This window comes from Desmodus rotundus, chromosome 6 (genome assembly GCF_022682495.2).
Source record: "Desmodus rotundus isolate HL8 chromosome 6, HLdesRot8A.1, whole genome shotgun sequence".
In the NCBI taxonomy this organism is placed as follows: domain Eukaryota; kingdom Metazoa; phylum Chordata; class Mammalia; order Chiroptera; family Phyllostomidae; genus Desmodus; species Desmodus rotundus.
Window position 1 is genome coordinate 69,658,123 of NC_071392.1, and position 26,079 is coordinate 69,684,201.

The following is a 26,079-nucleotide window of genomic DNA, read 5'->3' on the forward strand; positions in this document are numbered from 1 at the left end:
AAAAGAGATAATTATAAGAATTACTTTTTAACTGTCAATAAATACTATGACAACAGTCAAAAGGCAGCCGAAGAAAACTCACTCGCATACTTACAGTGAATGACAGAATGGATGAGAAGAAAGTGCCTTCGTCGTATCTTGACAGCTTAGACAACACCCCTTCCAACACTGCAACAAACTGTAAGCAGTCCACGGTGAGTGTGAGCAAACGACCGTGCACACAAACTAGCAAGAAGGCAAGTGATTCCCGGCCCAGCTTTGGCCAGGGCAGAGCCCACAGCGTACAGACTGACGGCTGAGGGGCTGGCACGTGGTGTTCACCCTTTCATTCTGAAGATGAACTCTAAGGTCCCTTCCAATTTCTGGATGTGACACAGACATTTTTAAATACAGGAGAATAATATGTAATAGGAGTCTGGTCACGATATGTGAAATAACTTAAACCATTAGTAAATAACTTTAAATTCCTGAGCCTATACTTTTTTTTGCTTTAAAAGTAAACAATTTATTGTTTTTGAAAGTATCATGCAGAGCAGATAGTTGCAATAAAATATCAATATTTATATGTATAACTTTAATGGACAAAACCAACATATTTTCTTAGGCATTTACCACCCAGCTGTTTTCTTCTTTCCATTATTTTATTGTTTTTAATTGAAGTTACCGAGGTGACACTGGTTAGCAAAACCACAGAGCTCTCAGGTGCACAGTTCTACAGCACATCCTTTGTACGCTGTACTGACCGCCCCAGTCAAGTCTGAGACTATCCCTTAAGCAGCTTTCAAGTTCAATACAGATGTTTAGAAGTTCTCCCCACAATAAAAAAACTGTATACATGTTTGAGGATAGATGTTAACTGGACTCATTGTGATCATTTCACAATATATAAATATCAAATCATTATGTTGTACATTTAAAACTAACATTAATATTTTAAGTCAATTATGCCTTAATAAAAAACAGATAACTAGACGTAATGATGGTCAAGCTGAATCAGATTCCTTCTATCATGTATCACTTGGCCATTCCCTAACCTTTTCTATCTACAGAAGGTGTTGAATACTTTAAAAAAAGAACAGATATTGCCTTGTAACATTTGGGCTCTTGTAACACTAAAATAAAGTCTGACATTAGTTAATAAGCATTTACCAAGCAGTTCTAATTGGATACATAAGGATCATTCCCTGCTTTCAAAAGCTTACAAAGAAGTTGGGAGCTAATACAGGTACACGCACTGCAGGGTACAACAGAAAGAGCCCTAGACTGAGAATGTGTCCTGATGCTGTCACTGACTATACTACGTGAGCTCAGGCCAACCACTGCACCAATCAGCTTCCCCCACAGGTGCACCGTGTATGCGCACACGCATGATGGGGGGTGGGACACATGGAATTAAAATGAGTTTCAAAAGTGCTTTACATTTCTAAAATTTTATATTTCCATGGAATAAAAGTTAAGACACATACACTGTAACAATTAAAATATGGAGAGTTTTATTTCATTGAGTAGAAATGTTAAGATCTGGCATGAAGATAAATAAGAGAGATTAATAAGGACTACTGCCCTATATCCTTTCTCTTTAAAACTAAAATAATATGCACTATTGACAAATTATACACTCCCAAAGGGAAAATACTGACAAGGTTTTTTAAATATGAAAAGGGAAATTAACAAAGGCTCGTTCTTGTTCACATAGCAGCTTCTTCAACAAAGTGGTAATAGTTCTAGGGACACGGCTTATTGGTCTCTGGTGACCGGAGAGCCCACTGAGAGTGCACAGCAGACCATCTTTTCTCTGTGGCTGGTCAATTACTGCAAAATAGTTTATGCAAAAGAAACAAAAACTTCCCCATAGGTTTCTCTATCACATCATTTGCGACATGATGTAAGAACACAGAAACAAAATCAGGCAGGCCGCTGACTAAATTTTAATTTTTTAAGAATGAAAATTATGTGTGACTGGTTAGTTATCCTAAGGGATACAAACAGCAAAAAACATAAATTTACAAATTGCTCACAACTAAAAGTCAATTTTGCATCTTCTTCCAGCCCATTAGAATTTCTTACCAATCACAGCTGGCTAACTCAACTTGATGTACTTTGCAAAGACCCAGGAGACCCAGGAGACCAAGCCTCGAGGGCTATGTCAGACCAGGGGAAGGGAATTCCAAACTTAATGGCCCTCTGTGGAAAATGCCTCATCTCCTGTAACTCAAGTCTTAAGAGCCAGTGTGTGCTGGGTGATCTCAATTGCCAGGAGGAGTATGACAATTGCCATGGTTACCAGACAACCCAAACCATTGAAGGCTCTGGCATAGCGCCTGGTTCTTGGTGTTTTCAAGTGAGTATATGTTTACACAGGTAAGTGATGCTGAGGGACAAGGTGAGGTAGAGGCAAGAACCCTGTGGGTAGATTTAGATGATCTGAAGGCAACTTGAACCTCTGCCACTCTCTGGCTATGAGGCAACAGTGTAGACATTTAACTTTAGTGTACTTATCAGTAAAAGGAAAAATAACAGCTGTCCTGCTTGTTACAAGAATCGTGTGAAGATCAGAGATGATTTATGTGAAAGGACAGTGCAAATGGCAAATTACTAAAGAAATGGAAAGAACTAATACTATTGATGTGATTAGCTAAATCACTATCCATTATGTAAGTTAAAAAACCTAACTATGTTTAAGTCACAAATTAATGGGGGCAGCATTAGGATTGTTTAGCAATAAGGAGTAATAATGAGTTTGGTTGTCAGTGAATAGGTCCAATTCAATTAAATGATATCTACAAAGGCAGAACAAGAGTTGAGACTGTAAGTCATAAGACCAGCATTGGAATGCCCATCTGTTTCAAGGGCATTTGGCTGATGGTAGAGGAGTGAGGCTTTGAGCCCATGGGGTCTGGCTCTAAAGCCCATGTTCTTTACCATCTTACTACAGAGTTGTAAGCATTAAATGAGGAAATGTAAGTAATGTGCCCAACATACAATAAGTGCTCAATAAATTGTCACTTTTATAATTATTTTTATTGAACACCTAATATGGAGAAAGAAATATGAGTCTCAGACCCCTCTCCTGCAGGAACATATGAACTAGTGGGAGAGAGAGAGGTGTATATAATTGTTCAAGACACAAGGCAGAAAGTGTTAAGGGCTGGTGTAGATGGGCAAACAATGTAATTGAAACTGGAGGAAGGAAACAATGACTTCTACTGGAGGATACCGGGTAAGCTTCGTTTACAAGATGACACAGGAGCTGAGCCACAAGGTAGCAGACACAGAGTGGGTAAATGACACTTGGGGAAGCCCGCTGGGACATGAGTTTAGGGCGGAAGTTTCACCACTGTGGCAGCCCTGGCAGCCCGTCTGGCTCATCTTCTCTTCAGAGTATGAAGCAGCCTGGGGTTATATCCTGTGGTCGGCTGCATTCATGTCACAGCATTCTTTGCTTCCATTTCAACAATGGTGGAGAGCCTGTTCTTGGGTTCCTCCCTTCTCCAGATGGCCCCTGGGGAGGCATGATAGAACAGGGACTCTGAGGGCTCACATGGCCATGAACAGCTGCAACCCTGGGATCATGAAGTTCCTACAGAAAGACTATTCTCTGTTAAGATTTTTGTTGAGGTACATGTGGCAGAAGAGCTACCTTAAAAACTAAACTGCTGGCCAGTGTGGCTGGGTTGGAGCCTCAACCCATAAACTGAAAGGTCCTGGGTTCGATTCCTGGTCAGAGCACATACCTAGGCTGCTGGTTTGATTCCTGGGCACAGCACATGCCTAGGTTGCAAATTCAGTCCCTGGTCAGGACTGCCAAGTGTGAGAGGCAACGGATTGATGTTTCTCTCTTACATCTATTTTTTCTCCCTCTCTCTCCCTCCCTTCTCCTCACTTGAAGGTCAATAAGCATGTCCTTGGGTGAGGATTAAAATAAAATAACAACTAAATTCCATTATCATCATCAAGAGTGACTGATGATAATATACTCTCCATCTGGATTTTAATTGCACAAAACAGCAAGATTCCAAAGAAATCCAGTTCAGTGCTGAGTTTAGTTGCTGTGTCTTTAACTGCTTCCTGTGAACTTCTCCTCGCAGCTCAGGGAGTACGTAAGTACTTATGGGCCCGCCTTGTGCACTCTGTTCTCCTGAGGGTGTCTGGTTAGAAGGAAACACTATAATCTCTTTGTTTCCCTGCCCTTTATTGTGGATGCCATTTACTGGGTTTGTTTGAATAATATTTAACACCTAAACTGTCTGGGTAATTACCAACTTTGCTTCACCATGCGTACTCTCAAAGAAATTAAAGATGAAAGTGCTTTGAAATGACTGGTAGAATAAAACATGGGAGTTTGCAACAAGGCACGCTGGTTTAAATTTTCTGTTGAATTTTAACAGGGAATAAAATTTATTTTCCTATATGTGTGGAAAGTAGAAAAAAAGCCTGAGAAGTGATGGGGAGGATTCCTGCTGTAGCTGAGTGGGTTCAAAACACAGCAAACAAGGGACATCTGCATCATTGATATTGCAAATTATAAAATCTTCCACAGGAAAGAGATTCATCCATAAATACGATGGATTGTTGAGGGGGTGCTTTTTGTGGGGCTGGAGATATCTATTAGATGTTTTATATTTATTTGGTAAGATCAGGACCAATTAGCATTGTTAAAAGTTCACATGAAACCAGAATACCATGGGCTGGAAGAAAACAGATTTCCTTCCTGAATGGAAATAATAGTAGTGTTATGATACAATGCAAGTGTCTTTCCCTCACCCTCTTTTCTCCAACTGTGAATCCACTTCCACTTTGAACCCTTGTTACAATAACTCATAGGAGATCTTTTCAGATTACCCATGTCTGTACTAGGAATGGACAGTATCTGACAGCACAGATTTATTCATGACATACCGTGTTCTAGAAAGTACCTAAGACAACTTCCAAAATATCACACCGGGCCCAGATGTTGGTGGATTCTCCACACTTCTCTCTTTGTTCCTTTTCCCCTTGCCCCACAAATAGTGACTTATTTTGTATTTCCTCTTTCCTAATGACTCCTAATAATGTGTTATTCTTTTTAAACACATACTTGGAGTTGAATAGGTGTCTTCTGAGTACATGGACTTGATCCAAAAAGTAAATTTAATCAAATTAATCTCATCAGGTTGAGCTGGAAAGATTTTTGATTACATCATCTAGACAGGTTGAATTTGTTCTCTGTCCATATCCTTCTTTAAAGAAATTCAGGGGGGAATATTCTAGATTATTAGAAAGAATATCTGTGTGTATGTATAGTTGTACCTATACAATTATATATCTATATCGATACGTACTAAATGACAAAGTGCATATTCTTTCTTAAATCCATTTTTGCAATAACTGAGGAGTTAGGGAGTTGAATATATTGCTGTGATCTTTTAATTCATATCCAGAATCCACTGAGCCCCTATTGCCAGAGTGCATCATGGGAGTAGTCATTTTCTCATTCTTCGCTCTTTTGATCACTCCCTCCCAGTGTCTGTGTGGAATCCCCACGTTACCACAGTGGATTCTGTTCTCCTCATGTTACCCACAGTGAACTCCACTCTCATCTACCTGACTGACAGCTGCTCTGCCCGTCTACCCGCCCGAGCTGCTCCCACAGCATGCATGCCTGTGTGCAACAAATATTATAGGAGGGGCACACAGGCTGGTCAGTACAACCCAGACGTAAAGGGGGCATGAGGAAACTGGAAATGAAGCTCTATCCTTTCCTCTCTGGTCTTGCTGAGTTCTGTGTGGTACTGTGGGAAGATTACAGGCTTAGGGCCCCTGAGGGTCAACTCCTAGCTTGGTGGCTACCTACTGTATGACCTTGGACCCTGTTTCTTTACCTGTGAACAAGGGGACTGCACCCTGGGGTGGACTCTGGTGATCAGGCCTCTGCCTTGAGAGAGGAGGCCACACTGGTAGGGCTTTGGGCCCCTTCCTCTCTTCACTCAGAACAGCCTTGTTTTGATCAGTGTTGTAGTTTAGGGTGCTACCTAAGATATAATTGAAAACATTAAATATATCTTATAAACATAAAAGTATGTAATGATCCATCTTATAACCATTATACAAATATCCATGTGAGATGACCTCGGGGCTCCAGCCCCAGCACCGTGCGCTACAGGTCCTCAGAGGCCTCAGCACAGAAATGCACACATTTGCTCTCGACTGAGATCAGCTGTAGGCATACATTTTTCATTGCCTCCTCCTTTTTTGATGAGGAAACTTGAGTTGTTTAAGGAGACTTAGCTGTGAACATGAAGAAATAGGAAGAGTCCAGCTCCTTTACCATCCCACTTGTTGTCCAATTTAATTAATTTTAATAGAAGGTGGCAAAAAATTGTCATTTTTTGGTTTCTTTGTTAAAATTTAATGTTGCTACCATCATTTTTTTTTCTTGGTAAAAATCATCCAAGTCTTTTGCTGGCTAGAGGTATCTTTGGGTTTTTTTTTCCCCCTTTCTTTAAGGTGGCTTTTCACTTTTTCTATTCAATTTCTTCACTTCTTCCATAGGGGTTCCAGTTACAGGATATGTATGAGAATAGCAGGAACTGTTATACGCCTGAGATTAGCAGCCACTGATACAGACCCATGTCCAATGGTGGAACTCTCAGAAGCACATTGATATTTTGATCACATACACCTCCTCCGAACTCCAGACCCAAATATCTGAATGTCTCCTTGGCATCTTCTCCTCCAGAGGTCTCAGAGGCAGCTTATCTCGGCATGTCCAATACTGACATCCTGGTCTTTCCCTCAGAATGTGCTCCTGTCCCAGGGACCCCTGCATCAGGTAATGGCATCAACAGCCATCCTGTGCTTCAAGCCATAAACTGAGGAGTAATTTTTAATGTTTTCCTTTCTCTCACCACCGACCCCTTGTCCTAGTCTTTTCAGGCTGTTATAACAGAATAAGATAGAGTGGGTGGCTTATAAACAACAAACACTTATTTCTCACAGTCTGGAGGCTGGGAAGTCCACACAGTCAAGGGGCTAGTAGATTTTGTGTCTGGTGAGGACCCACTTCCTGGTTTGCTGGTGCTGTCTTTGGCTGTGTTTTCACAAGACAGAAAGGGCTAGGGAACTCTGAGGGGTGTTTTTTATTAGGACAGTAATCCATGCATGGGAACTCCAACTCATGACATAATCACCTCCCGAAGTTCCACCTCCTCACACATTACATTGGAGACTATTAGGTTTCAACATATGAATTGAGGGAGGGGAGCACAAACATTCAGTCTATAGCATCTCTGTCCACTGTATATCTTAAATGTTTTTGGATTAGTCTACCAGAGACCAATGAACAGCCACTACCTCTTCTCTAGTCTGTTTGCTGCAGGCAATCAAATAAGTCTTACAATGGAAATAGGATCGATTCCCTACCCTACGCCCTGCCTCTCCAATCCTTCAGTGACTTCCGCTTGCTCTTTGGGCTTTTAACCATAATTCCACACTTCCTCACAAAGACAAAACTGGAAATCCTCAGCATATAGTTAAAGCCCAAAGTGTGAAAGTCGCAGAGATTTGTGGAACGAGTTAAAAAGAAAACTAAAGGTGGAAACCCAAGGAGTACCACAACAAACAGGCTACATTCAAGGAATGATAATTACTCAAATCAACCCTGGACTGAACACAAACAGTTTAACATGAACGTGAAATAAAGCATTACTGGAAGATAGAGTTGTTTTTAAAAGAATAACAATGGCAAGTAAACCCAAAACTCATTATAAACAAAATATCAAAAGTTGTTGACAAAGAGAGTTCATATTTTGCTTGTAATTTTTCTTAAAATTTGAACTTTTTTGCCCCTATTTTTGAAACTACTATTTCTCAATTTAGTATTTAGAGACATAAGAAAGATATTTCGAAAGATTCTCAGTTGAAAACAATTTTTAAATTTGATTTTAAAAGGTGAACAAATAATACATTACCTTTGAAACTAGCAGTGAAATAATTTCTTTTACAGTGTTGTCAATCAAATCATCTATTTTTGAATGGTACTGTTGCTAGATATTAAAAGACAAAGATGCATTAGGTAATGTAGACACAAAACTTTTATCATAAGTCATAAATGCTTTAAAGCTGGTAGTTATGACATATCAGATTAACTTAAAATGATCATTTTGAACATTAGAAGAACAAAACCTTGAAAATGATCTACCCAATCAACACTTGTCACGTTGTTGTTTGAAAATTTTCCCATGTGCACTGTTGAGTTAAGCAGCTAATGGGGTTATTATACAGATGAATTGAGTTTTTATTCTTATTCAGGCAGAGGAATGTGAAGGATACTTTTTGTCTTCTCCTCTATAATTAAGGTGGCCATGTATTTTTCTAAAGGGTTGGTTTAGCTGGAGAAGCAAAAAGACTAGAAAAAGATTTAATTAATACAGGATTTCATGTCTGACAACTCTCATTCAATAAGTTATTTTAAATGTGCTCTAGAAATAAAATGAGCTCCCAATTGTTCACTCTAAAAGGACTTCTTTGTCAGTGCAGGGAGCAGCAGTTTATACAATCCTTACAATATGCTCAAACAAGGGCAAAATTAAAATTTCATCAACAAAGGTGAATAGATGGTAACAAATTAATAGTCCATAAAAGGTATAATGAAACAGCCCTCACTCCCCATCATTTTATTATTGCTCCCTCATGATAAAGGCGCCTTTAAGTAAATGCAAAAAAAGAGATGTATTTAAAATAAACCTGAAAGAATCTTTTTTGTTTGTTTGTTTTCTTTAGAGAATACTAGAGAGTTCCATTCTTAAATTAGCAGGAGCTTCGGCTTCTGGCGCCATGTGAAGGCACATTCATTTAAACAGTAATTCTTCCTTTAGAAGCATCTATCTGACAGCCAATTGTCCCCAATAGCCACTTCACAGAAAATGTGACTTGTAAAGACTAACCCTATCTTGATGGTTCAAGGCTTCTTGGAACAGCTAACATAATGCATGGAGTAAAAGTACTCAGGTCAGTATAAACATTAGACCAACTTAACAGCTGCTGGTTGAATGGTTTGCTAAGATGTAACTTTTTGAAAGCTATTTTTTCTTCTGAAAACATGTCTCAAAGTTTCCATACAGAACAAAACATCAACTTAGATCTGCTTTGCAATACACGAAAATGATTCCTTCCCTGAGCTCCGACAGTCACTAATGGTCATATACCTGCATAAATAATAAAGAAAGGAAGGATAATTTTGGAGCGCGTGAGTTATTTTCCTTCTCTGCCCATGTGTGTGTATTGATAAGTGGTATGAAATTAACAGGCATGTACAAGCGTGCAACTTCCTGGGCATGCATTTTATCCAGTAAAATGAAGGGCTAAGTGTCTCACTTTAAGCCTTACTGATTCCCAAACTTGTGCTCTGCAGAGAACAAATGGAACAAATGACACTTTTGCTTTTAGAAAGCTTGAAGAGAGGCAAAAGGGGAGAAAATAAAGAAAAAGAAAAGGTAGAGAAGAAAGAGCCTGAAGAAGCTGGTTGGTCGTTGAAAAGGCCAGAAGCCCCCCACAGACACAGGCACACAAAAAAGTCACCCCCTCAGCCCCTCCAGCTGAAGCCCCTCAGCTGACTGGGAGGTGGAGTTCATGCAAATAAGCTCTGTCCCTGCTCTCCTCTCTGCCACTTTCTCTTGACATTCTCTCCTTCTCCCTCCAAACTTGTGTCTGTGCAGCAGGGGGAAAGGAAATGCCAGACTGAGGCTCCCTATTCAGTAGGGAGCAGAATAGAAAGGAAGATAGCAGATGGGCTTCTAGCCTCTCACAGCTCTCTTATGTGGAAAGTGCTATAGAAGAGTCAGGGGTGGAGGCACCCAGACCTCCAAACAGTTCTGTATTCTCAAATATGCCTTATCTCCATTGCTTATCTCTATTTGCCATAAATTTCATTTTTTTTTACCTCAAAAGTAATCAAATATCATTAGAAGGCCACTGGATATAAAGTAGTACAGCTTCTACATGTTAAACCTTAAGGTTGGACCAATTTTGGCAATTCTTAAAATCAAGAGATGAGCCATAAAAGAGGTCCCTCTTTACTGAAAGGCAGGGAAAGCCACAGACCCCGGATGCCATAAAAGTCTCCTATAATACATACTTTTAGACTGTTGTTTTGATACCTGGTCTAGCCACAATCAGAAAGGGAGAAGGGGTTAGGGGGAGAGGGAGGGAAAGTTAAAAAGAAAGGAAGAAAAGTATGCATCTTAAATGTGCCTCTTAAAGGGCAAACCCAAATAGGGTAAGGTTTGTTAGGGTTGCATAGGATCACATTTTGCTATTGGAAGTTTGTCTGATTAGCTCTGACCGACATTAGTATTAAATGCGAATGCTGTTGGGAACTTCCACAATCTGCTTTAGCTGCACAGTTGGTGCAGGTAGTCCAGGAGCATTGTGGGTAGGAATGGGGAGGTGGCCTCAATTTTCCTATTTTATATATGCATTTTGTGAAGAGAATAACCCACACATGCCACATATAGATAACAGAAGATTAGCTAGAAAAAGTTATTTATCAGGGGAGCCAGACAAACATGAATACACTAAAAGAGAAAACAAACAGGAAGGAACAGAATTTATTTGCACAGACATTTGTTACCTAAGCTAAAATTGATGGACTTTTCATTTATATTTATAAACCTAATTTTGACAAAATTCTGCAAAGCTTTTATGTGTAACAATAGAAAAGCTATAAAATTCTTAGACTGTTTCAGGTTCAATCCATAATCCTACACACCAGAGCTTTGGTGGGTTCCAGACCATTCGTAGACTATTCTCTCCACATCTGCCCTCAAAAGCAAACCTGGCATCTTGATTTCCCAGTAGACAACCCTGGATTAGGTTAAAAACGACCCTTGAGGAATTCTTCATGGAGCCTGGGGAATTCAGAGATCGGGCACAGGTCTGAAACCCTGGCCCCCCACCACTTGACCCTCTGGTAAATACCTTCATTTTACAGGACTGTTCTTAGGTAAATGCACAAGAAGTGAACACTAATCAAGTGCCACTGTAATCCAGCATTTTTAAAAGATTTTGGTGAATTTTAAACATACTGGATTGTAGTTCTGGAAATGGGAGTATTTTACTGTACTTGAGAACACATCCACTAGAGGTAAATCCCCTGATACCCACATCCCTGCCAGTGGCACCATTAACGCACTTTCATCCTCAGTGGATGGGCCATGGGTGCAGTGGCTGTGAGGGCAGGTGACTGTGTAAGGCCCATGCAGTCACCTGCGTTTCTGCAGGGAGAGATAATAAGGATTTCTAAACACTGGTGGTTCTGTGATCACAACACCTGTCCCCGAGGGACTGGCCTGAGATTGCTGACTCATTACACACACCTGTCACAGGAGCTGATCATTCCCTCACTAATCACTCCATTACACAGCTCTGGGCTGTGGCTGAGCAGGTTTGCATCATCCTGCACCATGTAAGAAAACAGAGTAATAATAACTCAGGAGCACAGAAGGGGCTGCCTTGTAGGTAATGAGTCAGGAAGGTTTTATCCCTTGATGATGACAACGTAACGATTTATTGGAGATATGCACAGGTAATTCCCTTATAATTTAGAAGACATCTCTGCCAGGTTTATCGATTTAGCATGCTCTTATATACAGGGTCCAGCACAAATAATGCCCCTCTTTTATTACAAAATCATAAGCATGTAATTCTATAACATAACAATATCACATTCAAGCACACCATATGACATTTTAGGTGAAATGTTCAAATTAAAACTATAAATCATTACACCCATATTATTACCCTACCAACCACACTCAGGCAGGACTTCCTTCTGCTGGACCCTGTGTTTTACAAGGTTCCAAATTGTGTAATGAGCTAGTATTTTCAACAACTTTATTTGTTGCTTACAAATGGTCTGGAAGGGGGCCCACTGGCTCATCTAGGCATGTGATATATTTACTAATTTGCAACAGTTCCGTAACTTATCTCAGCACATACAGAGCAGGAAAGCCTGTGTAATTATGTGGGTATATTTACTGGGGATTAAAAGCAAAGTATAAAATCCTTCTTTTGCATTGAAATTCTTGTTTACCACTTTTCAGGGTTGCTAATAGGTTTTACACCTGGACGTTTTGAACCATATTAATTGTGTGAAAGTTGTGGGGAATTAATTGTCTCTGGTGAGAAGGTACAGGTGCAGACATAATGAACAGTAGCAGATTACTCTTCAAAAACCATCCACCTATTAATGTAAAGAATCATTTGACAATGCACTGATGTTTTGTCATTTGTGTATTGCCCGTTTCTTTTTAAATACCAGAGTTGCTTCTGACAGGGAGGATTTTTAAAGCAGTGACAACAAATCGGTGTGTTTATTCCACAAATATTTGCTAAGTGTCTATTGTGTGTTAGGTACTGCAGTGTATGCTAAACTAAGAACAAATGGATAAATCCAGTATTAGTGGGAAGAGGCAAGGTGATTCTATAAACCTGATGAGAAATGGATGGGCTTATTACAAAGAAACTTGAGACAATATTCTCAAGCAGACAATCAAAGGCTTACATCTGAGTATTGAAAAACAGGAGGAGGTGAAGATGAGCCACTGATATCCAAATCAGCTGCCTTTTTATCCAGATAATTAGAGATAGTAAATCAGGTTGTAAATGATTAGAGAATAATTACTGAACACTCTACAAATCTAACATATCAGTCACTTAATATATAAGATCATACACTATGGTATTAGAAATACATCTTTCCCCCCTGAATTGCCCAAAGGAGATATGTGTATACACACATAAATTGTGGTCAAATAGCTGACGTCTATATCTGGGTTAAATAAGTATAAATTCACAAATGGTGGGCCTTCTCATCCTTTTTCACAGTTATCTAAACCCTTTAGCTTAGATGAGAATTGTTAGCCCAGTAAAGAGTTGATTGAGTTTGGCTCCCAGGTGTCAACTGTGAGACTTGTAAGATTTAATATATCCATACAGAGCAAAAACATTTTGACTTATAAATGTATATACAATTTAGTCAATTCTGTATGCATAAAGGTTTTCAAACCATGTTCCTCTAAGGTGATGTGTAGTACCTGGAGGAAACCTTGTGTGGGGGAGGGGAAAGGCCCCTGACACCCACCTGCCTCTTTCTTCCCTGACCGACTCCCACTCACCACCTGGGGGTTACCTCCCAGGCGGTGAGTGGGAGGAGAGATAGTACCTCACTGAAATCCACAACTGGGTCCTTCTGCCTGAAGTGACCTTGGGAGTGCCTTTACGGTCCTTGAATTTAGAGGTTACTCTCACAATGCTGTATGTCCTTTAAAGCCCCACACTCTTAAATTTTTCTACTATTAAAGCATATATAAGACAAATGTATTTTGAAAATGTTAATAATCATTCTGCTTCTGAATTTACTTAGAACTTATTTTAAACGAGAGTGAATTCATTTGGTTTTGCATAGTTTTATCTTTAAAAAAAATCTAAGTTTGTAGATTCTGCAGCCTAGTGGGAAGAAACATTCCTCTTAACATTACTTAAGGTGTAATAGTATTACATATGCTTTCATGTGTTTTGGGGCTATTGCTATATTGTAGGAAGCCATTAGCATTTTACTAACACAGAAACCAAAAACCTGAAAATGGAATTATGTTAATTTGAAAAGGTGAACATAAAAATGTACATTTATGAAAATAATAATTTAAATGAGAATGTGGTTAAAAATGAAACTTACCCATTGACTACCAAACTGGATCATGTCATGCGAAAAAAAAGACGATGATGGAGAACATAGGGAAGAGTAAAGAAATGATGGAAAAGTAATTACAATGGGATAAAAGGCAACAAATGCCAACTTAAACAGATAATCTAAGAAAAACAGATCCAAACTCACCCAATCATGACTCTCAACAAAAATAAATCATAGGGTAAAATAATGTATTTCTGAATGTAGACACAAACAAAATGTTTATAAAACTGAAACAATGGGATAGTTATTGAAAAGAATAAAGTCTAATTTTCTATTATATTTCAACTTGCTCTTTAAAAAATAGAAACTCTTCTGTAAATAAAATATTTCCTATGCTACTTTCTGTGGCTTGTCTTTTGGATGCAAACTCTGGATATGCTAGACTTGTATAAACAAAGCAGGTAGCGTTCTCATTTGCTTGTGAAGAGCAAGCTTTATGTAAACACACAACACCTAGCCTATTAAAAAGCATATTTGAAACTCAATGGCCACTTGCAAAATTTTAGGCAGTCTTCATAAAAAAAGAAGAAATTGACAGAAACAAGGGATAAAGGGCATTCCATAGGAGGGTGAAGAAAAGACCAATCGCTTGTATTGGAGAACGTGGTCTTTTGTGATCGAATTCAGTGAATGACTTCTGCAGACAGCATCGTCCTTTGCCAGGGCACCAGTGCTGCGTTTCTGTTTGGGACACTCCATCCACTTACCTCTTGTCCTCCATCCAGGGCACAGAGTTTGGTGCTTTGCTTTTTGGCATCAACTAACACGTTAAACATGGTACACACAGAAGCTGGAATGCGCAAGTCAGTGGTTTTGTTTGCCTTTTGCAGCTTGAGTTCAAATGCAGTTCTTGTTCTAGTCATTAAAACATGAATTCAGAGTAAGAAATTCTGACATACATCCCACCTGTTTTGTAAAAGTGAAATCAACACTACAAGATGCTAATTTAAAACATGCAAATAAGGAGTGTGGCAGTGCTTGGGAGCTAGGGTGGGATGCTCTTCTTTTCAGGTGTCTCATGTGAAAGATCAGGCTGTAATATTTTCTACTAAACAGAGATTTTTCAGTCACGCAGGCAATATCTCTACCCAAATGAAGCTATTTCCTATGTTTAGTGTATCACCTTTAATGGAAAAACCTCCAAATTTCACTTAACTGCCTGAATTAATATCCAGGCAGAAAAATCACTTGCTTCTCTGCACGAAAGCAGAACAAATCCTCCTTGTGAGGATTTATTACCAAATCAAAAAAGTGCAAGTCTGGAAAACTAAAACATCATAATGCACAACACAAAATGTGTATATCACTTAGTTTCTCTTTCAAATACCTGAGGTTGCAGTTACATTTTTGAAAGAAATCACATCACAGGCTATTTAAGATTGGTCTTGATAAGTATCCAAAGAACATCCACCGATTTGAGACATCAGAATCACAGACAATGAATATGATTAAAAAAAAAAATCTAATCGACAGCCTTGCCTTGGAAGGCCATTGTTATGCAAACGACGGGATTTTCTAGCTTTAAAGAATTCGGGATTATTCAATTGTTCCAACCAGCATTGTTATTGCACTACACTGCCCCACATTGTTCTTGCACATATCATGATCATGGGCAATGAAAAAACTATGCCTGGCTAATTAGGAGGCAATGCTGATTGTGTAAGGATGATGAAAAAATGAAAGCACATTTGGAAGAATCCAAAGCTACATAACTTATTTCTGGTTAGTTTTGAAGGATGAGCAGGATGCCTGGGAACCATGTGATGGGAATAGAGGATACAGAAAACAAGTGCTGGCACCGATCAGGGTTCGGATTTGCCGTGCCACTTCACAGCACGCAGACACAGTACGCGATGCACAAAGTGCTTAACAGACCTATTCCGTGTGTCTGGGGAAGTACTGCCTTGGGAATTTCAAGCACAGTATTCCCAGAGAAGGAACAAGAAACACAACAGAAATGATTAATGTGGTGTGGATGCTACTGATGAGGGCAATGGTTAGGAGACCCCCAAAAACTATCAGGCCAAGTTTATGAGTTACATGGGTCCCCAGAGTTTAGGTCAGAGAATCTAATGTTCATTAAATTTTGGAATAGTAGTACATACTGGAACCTTTCTGGTGACAATTCCACAACAGGTATGTGGTGAAAAGTGGTTTTTGGGCGCTGGCATGCTAAGCAGTAACTTGAAAACACGTGTCTACCTTTTGACACAGGCTTCTATCATATCACTGGCCATTAGTTTGAGTCTTTGCTCTAAGTGGTGGGCAAATTCTTGTTCTGGCCAGTGTAGATCAAAGACAAACATCTGCAATGCATCAAGTTTCCAAAAAAGGTCTTCGGATGTTGCTGAGCCATTGCTAGAAGAAAAAGGAAAAATGGAGAACATCATGAACTTGTTAGTTCTGTAGATCAATACAATGTGCCCCCCATTTTTGTATGAATTGCCATCAGTGAAGAGATACCACATAAAATCTCTAGTGACCAGTATTTTCTTTGTCCAGCCTTCTAGTGCTTCTTTTTCACTTCTTAATGTATAAGGCAAGGCAAGGAGAACAAAATAGAAATAAATATACCTTAGGAAGGTTTCATACAAAGGTGTGATAAGGATGGATAAGGATGCTTTAGTAAAGAAATCAAACTGCGTACAAAAGAAAAAACACTTCAAATGTTTTTTTACTAATCTCTAGGATAAAGATCAAATATATAAGTATTTCCTTCAAGAAGTTCAGGAAAGTGTGTTTTATGCGAGTAAATCCATATGACAGCAACTACTGGCTTCACTCTTCTCCCCATGGGTATGTGCCTCTGCCATCATGATGGATGACTGCCGTCTGTCTGTCTGCAGGTGTGTAGCACACAGAGCCCTACACTTCTCAGTTACAGGTAAAGATGAAACAGGTACTGGACATGAAATAACAGGTTAGGTTGGGAAGAAAATCTTACTTCTATTTTGAAATGCTTTGTGCCTCTGCTAGCTCACAATTAAACCTAACAGCACAAGGTATTGTCTAACACAGAAATGACCTTCACAATGCTCTTAAGTTGGAGCAAAATTGTGTATTTCAGGTCCTTACAGCTCTCTAACTGTGGAGCCAAGATCTACTATGGTAAAATTATATTTTACTCTATGGATGAAGATAATTTGCACCAGAGTACATATAATATTGGGGCAAAGGATAATACTATTTATGTTCTTTTATGCACAAATACAGCCTCGTAGAGAAACAGATGTTTTTAAAGTAAAATACTCCTTCATTAAAACATACTGAAACTTGAATGTAAAAGAGAACAAAAGAAAAAAAAAGCGGCTGTATGATTCATTTCTCCTCAGTTTTCCAATAATTACTTAACCTATACTAACCTAATTTTATATTTTTATATAGATTGTTAGTTTGTAAAAGAAAATTAAAAAAATAAAATCAACTCATCACAAGTGAATGGTGGAAAATTTTATAAAAAATAAGATTATTTTAAATAGCCACATTATTTAGATAACTATATCTTAATTAGCTAGCTTAAAAAAAATCACCTCCTGCTCTGGCTAATTAAAACCTTATTTCTGGTCCCCTGCCCCCCACCCCTCATGCCTCAGCATCTCAGCTCCATCACCATTCTCCTTTGCTTTCCTCCTCCCATTCTGCCAGTAATTCCTCATGATTCCTTGTCCAGCCAGAATGTCCTCAGAGTTAAAGTCTCAAGGGACCAATCAGCAAAGCACTGAAATGACCCGTAGCACTTGATTCACTAAATAGCTCTTAACCTTAATAATTAGTGCCCACAAGAACCAGAGCAACACAATGCTAATATTGTTGTGAAAAATATTTGAAAAAAATTTACTTCTCATTTTTGCACTATACATAATAAAAATCAGAGAAAAAAATTACCAAGGAAAACACCTCTTTATATCCACATTGTAATATTTGGTAGACTAGAGGATCTGTGTTTTAAGAGTACTGCAATGTAATTGGTGAAGAAGCAAATCTACTTCTAATAATTTTTACTCAGGAGAAATAGAAGGAGCTATTTGAAACATGTATGCATTCTTTAACAGCATCGCAAAACAACAACAGCAAAAATCATAATCATAACAAAATCCCAAATAGTAAAGGTAGAATTCTATTAAAAATGGACTTTCTTATAATATGTAACAATTACATTTTTATAGAGAATATGGATATATGTTTCTTTTGCTCTTTAATGCTATGATATGTTTCTGAACAATAAGTGTGCTTAATTGGGAATGTAATTAAGAAGTGTTTGTTGTAATTAAATAGACAGGTAAAAAAAATGTCAAGAGGTTTGCACTCAAGCTGGTATATTTAACCTGCCATTTTGTCAGAACTTTTTCATTCTAAAATTATTTCTAATGAGTGACTTATTCCTAAAAGTATTATTAACAGATTAAATAATTCAAATGTGAATAACAGACTCAGATAATTTCCTAAAAATTCCAGCAAGATACTTATCTTACTGGTATTCACTTTTAGAACTGAAAAACTCAGAGTGACGATATTATTATATATAGGGAGAAATGTGGGGAAGCACCTCCTAAGGTGATTTATACATTAGTGTGTAGAGATATAGCCTCAAACCCATGATTACTTTGTTATTACTAATCTTCACTTAACCATTACTTGTACTTTAATTCCTTATACATGTGAAATGGAAATGCTTTTGCTATTTAATGCTTTCTAGCAAAATTCAAAAAACTAATTGCAATGACATCATAACATTATAAGTAATTCTACCACTTTGACAAAGAGCCTAATGCTGATCATCTTGGCAGGTAAAGATAATGGTCAGTAACTTTGAAACATATTTTTTTTTTTCCCAGAATGGTGAAAGTGTAAGCACTTCATCTACAAAGCCACAACTGGTCACGACTCCTGTCCTGAGACACAGGTCAATTTACAAAGGGCTCCCAAAAATGAGATTCAGGGTCCACACGTATCTCAAAGCTAATAAAATAATGATGACAAAAATCCCTTAACTTTCACAAGGTTCTGCCCACAATAGTGTTCTTGTTTAAAATCAAGACTCTTAAACAAATGATAAATGCGGATGAAAAGAAGTTAAATTTTTGAACAGTATAAAGAAGTACAAAAAAAAATCATACACTTAGAACGATTCCGTGTACTTCCTAGCAATCCCTGAGCACACACAGACTCCCCCTGACGCACTGTAATGGCCCAAAGCGTTACGAGGAAGAGTCACATGTAACCTAATGTCCTAATAAATATTATGATTACAGTGATGATGTTTAACTTGCAGAAATATTGCCAAACTATTTTGCAAGTTGTTCTCTTTCTTGGTCATTTCTTCTGTTTTTTTCTCTTGATCCCCAGACTAGACTGGGGATGGATTTGACTGGTGGTGGTAGGGTAGGCAGAAAGGACACTAAACAAGGTCTCAACCAGTCTAATCTCGCAGAATGACGATAAGTGAGGGCTCTGAAGTCAGGCAAACCTGGGTTCAAATGTTGCCTATTTCACTCCTGACTGTGAGATATTGGACAGATTTGTCTCCTGACTTCTTTATGACTTAGTTTACTTAACTGTAAAGTGGAGATAATAACATTTACCTCACAGGGTTGTTATAAGGCTTAGTGCAGTAAATGACTTGTGGACAGGGACGACGAACAGGGGACTGACTGTAGGAGAGAGGGCTGGGCTGGGTGGAGCAGGGAAAGGAAAATAATTGGCAGAACTGTAATAGAATAAAACAATAAAAAATAATTTGGCACTGTACCTGAAATATAATAAATTATAGCTGTTTTTCTCCAAGTTATTATTCTTTCTAGCTGACTTCATATATTTTGGGCCAAGTATGGGCTATTACTTGGTTCATTTGATTGCTGTGAAGGTCATGTTCTTTAAAACCATACTGTTAATAATAATTATGGTGATAACTGATGATAATAATAATAATTATAGCAATAACAATTATGAGGTGAAATAGTAGTAATCATTTATTGAGAACCTAGAATGTGCCAAGTAGTTTTCATAGCTTTTTAAAAATCCTAACAAGAATGTCTTAAGATTAAGTATTGCATCCATTTTAGAGTTGAGGGAACTAAAGCTAAGAAAGACTTAAAATTAATCAACTAGGATCTAAATCTGGGACTGATCTATTTGAAAGACCACGTCCTTCCCACTTTAATGAGTCCTACTTACTGAATCTGCGGTAGGCTCTTCACAATGTGGAATTAATAAATACAGTTTTCAGTGACATAAAGTTAATTTAAAACTAACAAGGCACATCAACTGACACCTGAAAGGACAAAGGAACACCTTGCTGGTGTTGGGAAATAAAGGTCAACCCCTTCTCTGAACCCAGCAAAGTTGTTTCTTAAACCAAGATAAAAATAGGACAAGATTATATTCTTGAAACTGTTCTCACGATGGTTTTCTACACACACGAGAGCGGTCATGTGGGCGGTCACGAGGCTAGAGCCAGCTCAGGGTCCCAGACCCTGCTTACCACACCGGTTGTCTGAATTTGGAGAACTCTGGTTATGTCCTTAGCCAGTCTACAACCTGGGTCACCAAATGACCCTTGCCCCATATGTTACACATGAGCTACATTAAACCAGTGACTATTTTAAAAAAGGCACCATTTATCATCCATGTGCTAAGCTTAGCTTAATAGCTTAAAAACGAAAACAACCAAAACAGTATTCCTGAACCAACAATGACAAATGCCATGCAGTCTAAACACATCTACATAGAACGCAGCCCAGGCCATGCACTAGCTAACACACCACTAGGAAATTAAGTGAGGAATACACACGTGGACTCAGATAAAGAAGCCATCCATGTGGGAGTAGAAAGGCTAGGAATCTGTGGAAGATTAAGAGGCAGACTTGGAACTTTTGGAAGAGCTACATTGGGAAGACTGTTGGCGATATTCCTGTAAAGAAACAAACAACGTGGGAAGGGACCACCGTAAGCAATAACTACAGATGGCCATGTGTAAAGTCACACGGTCAGGACAGAAGAGGCAGATGCTGTATGGGCACTAGGCAGGATACCTACTTGACAGGCTGCCACGTCTCTTGCTCAAAACCTCTGTGAATTGACTGGGCGATGGAGGACTCCATGAGATCGACGTAGCGAACCACCAAGGGCACAAAGATTTCTTGCAAGTGTTTGTGAAACTTTCCATTACATAAAAGTGCTGAAATAGTCAAGCAGAAACAGTGTTTGTCAGAGGGATGATATCAGGCATTTGGAAAATATAGGTGAAAAAACTTTTCCTGAAAGAGTCTGACACAGAAGAACAGATACATTATAGATGGTAACGCATCTTGCTCCTCATATCGAATATCATATCATGAAAACTGATAAAGAAGTATAATTGACCTTCTATATATGGCTCTCAAAAACACAAGTAGATTGTATTTGTAGAAGATATTCCTGGAAAGTCGTATGTTTTTACTTTCTGAGAAATTTAACACATGAGGCATATGACCACTCGCTAGAGATTCAAGGGAGCTGCTGGATCCTCTAAAGGTCTGGACGCATGTAAATGTAGAAATTATACAGAGTTACGAGCTCTGTGCTATGCTATGTATCACCAGAGAGCTAAACTTTCGACTCTAGGAGGGAAGCTTGATTGCTTCTAAGAGAAATACTTGTTAAATTCACTTTTATTTGTGGATTTTCTTTTTAAAAATAGTCTCCCATGTGTGTCTTTACAAATAGATTACATCACATGCATTTTTCAGTTGTCCTTTTGTCTTCAATGAGTTGTGGTATGAAACTTCCTACCTAAAGTAGCTACAAAGTCATAGGACCTGTGCATGGTGCACCCACCTCCACCAGAGAATGGACCACTCTCTGCACATACTGTCATTGGAACATAGGTCAGTTCTATAGACAATGTTCTTGTCCAACCCCCTCCTCACAAATTCTTTGGTCAAAACCCTAACACTCCGTGTGATGGTATTAGGAGATAAGGACTTTAGAGGGTGATTAGGTCATGAGGGCAGAACCCCCCAAAATGGGATTAGTGCCCTTATAAAGGGGATCCTAGAAAGATCACTTGACCCTTTCACAATGTGAGGACATCGTAAGAAGATGGTTGTCTATTACGCAGGCTCTCACCAGATGCCAAATCTATCTGTACCATGATCTTAGATTTCCTAGTCTCCAGAATTATGAGAAATTAATTTCTGCTGTTTATAAGCCACCCAGACTATGGTATTCTGTTACAGCGGTCCCAACAGCCTAAGAAAATCAGTATGTGCCTACACCGCACCATGACAAAATAGACAATCTGTCGGAAAATACTAAGGAATATTCATAAAGAATTTGTAATTTTTAGATGGTACATATTTTTCAAGTGAACATATACCCTAAACCCAATTGTGATTTTTTTATAACCCTCAAAATGAGAACATGTTCATTTAAAAAATAGCTCTGTGGTTTGGAAACGTATTTTTTAAGACATGGCATTTTAATTGCAACCAAACAACAAAGGAGTCATCCATGGGAGATTTGGATGGAAGGTTTTCTGGTAGAGGGAACAGCTAGCACAAAAGTTTTAGGGAGGGATAAGCTGGTGTTCTTTAAAAAAGGACAAAGAAGCCAGTGTGATGCTGAGCATCTTTTCATATGTCTCTGGGCCCTGTGTATGTCCTCCTTGGAGAAGTTTCTGTTCAGGTCCTTTGGCCATTTTTTAATTGGATTGTTTGTCTTCCTGGAGTGGAGTCATGTGAGCTCTTTACATATTTTGGAAATCAAACCCGTGTCTGAGGTATTATTGGCAAATATGTTTTCCCATATGGTCGGTCCCCTTTTCATTTTGCTGATGTTTTCTTCAGTCATGCAGAAGCTTTTTCTTTTGATGAGGTCTCATTTGTTTACTCTTTCCTTTATGCTCCTTACTTGAACAATAATAAAAATTAAAAAAAAAAAAAAAGAAGCCCGTGTGGCAGGAGTAGAGTGAGGGAGAGGGAAGAATATCTAAGGTGATGGATGTCTAGATGATAGATATGGCGAGGAGTATGGGTTGTATGGGGTGCAGTGGGATGCATTATTGTTTTTATTATTACTTAGTGGGGGAGTGACAGGATAAAATCTCTTTGGCTCCTGTGTGAAAAATGGAGCAGACAGCCAAGGGTGGAAGCAGAGAAGGTAGTCAGTGCTCAGTTCTTTGCTGCAAAAGACCAGGTAAAAGATGATGATGATGAAGAGGAAGGTGATGGTGGTGGTGATGGCGGTGTCTTGGATTAGAGTGTAGAAGTGGAAGGTGAGAAAAAGTCCCTGAATAATCTTATTCACTCTAGTGGATTTGAATAGCTAGACATGCTTATAGTTACTAAATCTAATTACTAGCAACTCTAACAGTACTCTTATAAAATACTCAACTCAGTTAAATATGTCAATAGCATACATAATCTTCTCCAGGGTAACAATACCCTAAAAGCCTAAATAGATTTTTTTCCAATTTGGATAAAATATGTGACACCACGGTAGAATGACTACGGCCATTCCTACAACATATATTACTTTAATGAAGTGACTCTGAAATTTGTCAGAGGCTGGAAAGCTATGGAAACATGAAAGTGGAGTAGGAAGTCATTTTAAATACAGAAGGAAATACAACAATGATATTTTTCTATCTCTAGCTGGTATGGTTTAGTATTTTTTTGTGGTTAAATAATCTTTCCTGGCTTATCTGTATGTTAAAAGACTCCCTATTAAAGTGGGAATAACAATTGTATTTAAAGATATATGTCTTCTTTAGAAGATTAATGTTATCCTAATGATGTTTTCATTAGCACACTGAAAGGAGCTTCACTTACTCCTGGAGATTCAATCATAAAGCTAGAAGGTAGCTAGATCTAGATCATGTAATTCAGTTCCTTTCACTAAATGTCACAAAATACGAATGCTGAACATTAAGGATGAAACATTCTCACTCAAACCATCTAAACAACTGTGGTGAGCAAATTAAAAAATATGCCCACATCTGTGTTTATTAGATCTCTGCTTAACAATTCTCCCTTTTCCTCCTCCTCGTCACTGGCTTTTTGAATGTTGAGCATGGTGCTAAGTGTTTGACATGCATACTCTCATCGAATCATCACAAAAACTCTATGAGAGAACCATGGAACTATACATTTTTCAATCTTAACTATAAGGAAACTGAGGCATGGAGAATTTAGGACACTTGCCCAAGTCATTTAGTTATTAGACAGTAGAACAAGGACTTTATGCCACAGTCCCCTCTTGACTTCCATAGAATTCTATCATCATTCACATTTGTTACCACAAACTGTTATCGGTCTGTTCGTCCACTCATGCATCTGTCCAACCTACCATCATCGCACCAGCGTCTTTTAAGACCTAGAAATGTGATACAGCAGATTGTTTTAGGTATAAAAAATCTTGCAAATGACCAACACATTATATCATATCTTAGATGGATTACATGTTTTCAAGAGTTAGATCTCTGAAAAACTGTTACAATATGAAAAAACAAGAGGTTGAACAAAACTATTATATTAAATGAATTGAAAAATGAATTAAAGCTGTGAAACTTGTGTGAAAGCAGCACAGTTCCACATTGCTATGCATCTAGGTGGAGGCCTAAACCTCAAATCATATGGCCACTAATAAAAAATATAAAGAATCTTCAGCTGTACGTTTTGATAGGTGCTGTCAAGCACTGTCATTATTTTTCTACTACCCCAAGACCAAAACTCATGCTTATGTGACAAATTATTACATCTACACATAAGTTCAAATGATGCTTTACAATACATTTAGAGATTAGCTATTTATCATAGTTTGTTAAAATAAAGAAGCACATAAGGAAAATCATACTCAATGTTGTTCTTAAATGTCATAAAGATTTTTTTCAATTTTTAAATTATTTTATTGTTGTTCAATTACAGTTGTCTGCATTTTCTCCCCACCCCTCTACCCCACCCCAGCCAAACCCACCTCCCTCCCCTGCTTTCACCCTCCCCCTTGGTTTTGTCCATGTGTCCTTTCTAGTAGTTCCTGAAACCCCTTCTCCCCACTATCCCTTCCCCCCTCCCCTCTGATTATTGTTAGATTGTTCTTAACTTCAAAGTCTCTGGTTATATTTTGTTTGCTTTTTTTCTTTTGTTGATTATGTTCTAGTTCAAGGTGAGATCATATGGTATTTGTCCCTCACCACCTGGCTTATTTCACTTAGCATAATGCTCTCCAGTTCCATCCATGCTGTCACAAAGGGTAGAAGCTCCTTTCTCTCTGCTGCATAGAATTCCATTGGATAAATGTACCATAGTTTTTTGATCCACTCATTTGCTGATGGGCACTTAGGTTGAAAATGTCATAAAGATGTTAAAATTAAATAGCAGTTGACTCAAATGTATTTCTAGCAGCATTTTCTTTTTTATACACTTGAGCACTGGATCCATTATCCTGTTAAATAAGTCTCCTTCTCTTCTTGTATTCCCATCAAGAGAGGGATAGAGATAATCCATCCTATCACTACACCAGCAACTTGGAAGTTGTTCCCCAGGCCTTCACTTCACTTCCTGCATCCAATTAGCAAAGAGGACTTGCATACTTTATATCCTGATTACCTTTCTGACACTTCCCCTTCCTCTCTTCATCACTCCTGCTGCTGCTCTAGTTCCAGCATTCTCAAATCTTGTCCTGAATAATGCAATAATCTCCTAACTGGTCTTTAGGCTCCTAGTTTTCCCTCTGCCAATTCATCTCTTTAAAATCTCAAGCAGAGTGATTGCTAAAATATAAAACTAATAATTTCCCTTCTAAAGATTATAATCCTCTAATGGATCACCATGGCAAACTCCAACAGCCTTAGCGTGGTTTGAAAGCCACCCATGGCCTGTCTGAAAATGACATCTCTGGCTCATTTCTGTTGCTCGATCCGCCTATTTCCTGAGGTCCAACCATAACGATTTTCATGACTCAGTTCAAGCATACATCTTCTCCTCCAAACCTTTCTTGAAAGCCTGTCTGTCCCCTTGCCCACTTACTAGTTTCCCTGTTTACTCTCTACCCTGTACAGGCTTCCACTGTAGTCCACGTTGTACTTCTGCACTTGCTTACATGTCTCTTTCTCCCTATGGGACTGCAAGGTTCTTCAAGCAGGGACCATGTCTGTATTCTAAGTATCCAGCAAAGTCCCTGGCTCAGAGCGAGCGGTCAAATGCTTGGTGAATAGATGACTACTTGGATAGAATAGTAAGACTACCACATTGTTATTCAGGAGACTATCAGAACCTATTGATGCATGTGCATCTCTTCATATTTTATAAAAATATGTGGTATTAAATAATAACGTTATGAGAAATCCTATTTTTGAACCATATGCCCAAAAT

The 26,079-nt window shown here is 38.5% G+C and overlaps 1 protein-coding gene across 5 annotated transcripts in view; it reads right to left on the bottom strand.

The window, feature by feature from the left end:
• CADPS2 (calcium dependent secretion activator 2) overlaps positions 1 to 26,079 on the bottom strand; it is a 575,679-nt gene that overhangs the window by 41,307 nt on the left and 508,293 nt on the right. For 3 of the 5 annotated variants that reach the window (XM_053926174.1, XM_024555170.3, XM_024555169.4), the window contains 7 exons: positions 20,765 to 20,906; positions 20,520 to 20,639; positions 15,932 to 16,087; positions 14,437 to 14,584; positions 13,715 to 13,729; positions 7,950 to 8,024; positions 95 to 178 (listed from right to left, as the gene is read on the bottom strand). In XM_053926174.1, coding sequence (XP_053782149.1) covers positions 95 to 178; positions 7,950 to 8,024; positions 13,715 to 13,729; positions 14,437 to 14,584; positions 15,932 to 16,087; positions 20,520 to 20,639; positions 20,765 to 20,906 — 740 coding nt within the window. The remainder of the gene's footprint in view (positions 1 to 94; positions 179 to 7,949; positions 8,025 to 13,714; positions 13,730 to 14,436; positions 14,585 to 15,931; positions 16,088 to 20,519; positions 20,640 to 20,764; positions 20,907 to 26,079) is intronic. The other 2 variants (XM_024555172.3, XM_024555173.4) reach the window with 1 other exon arrangement.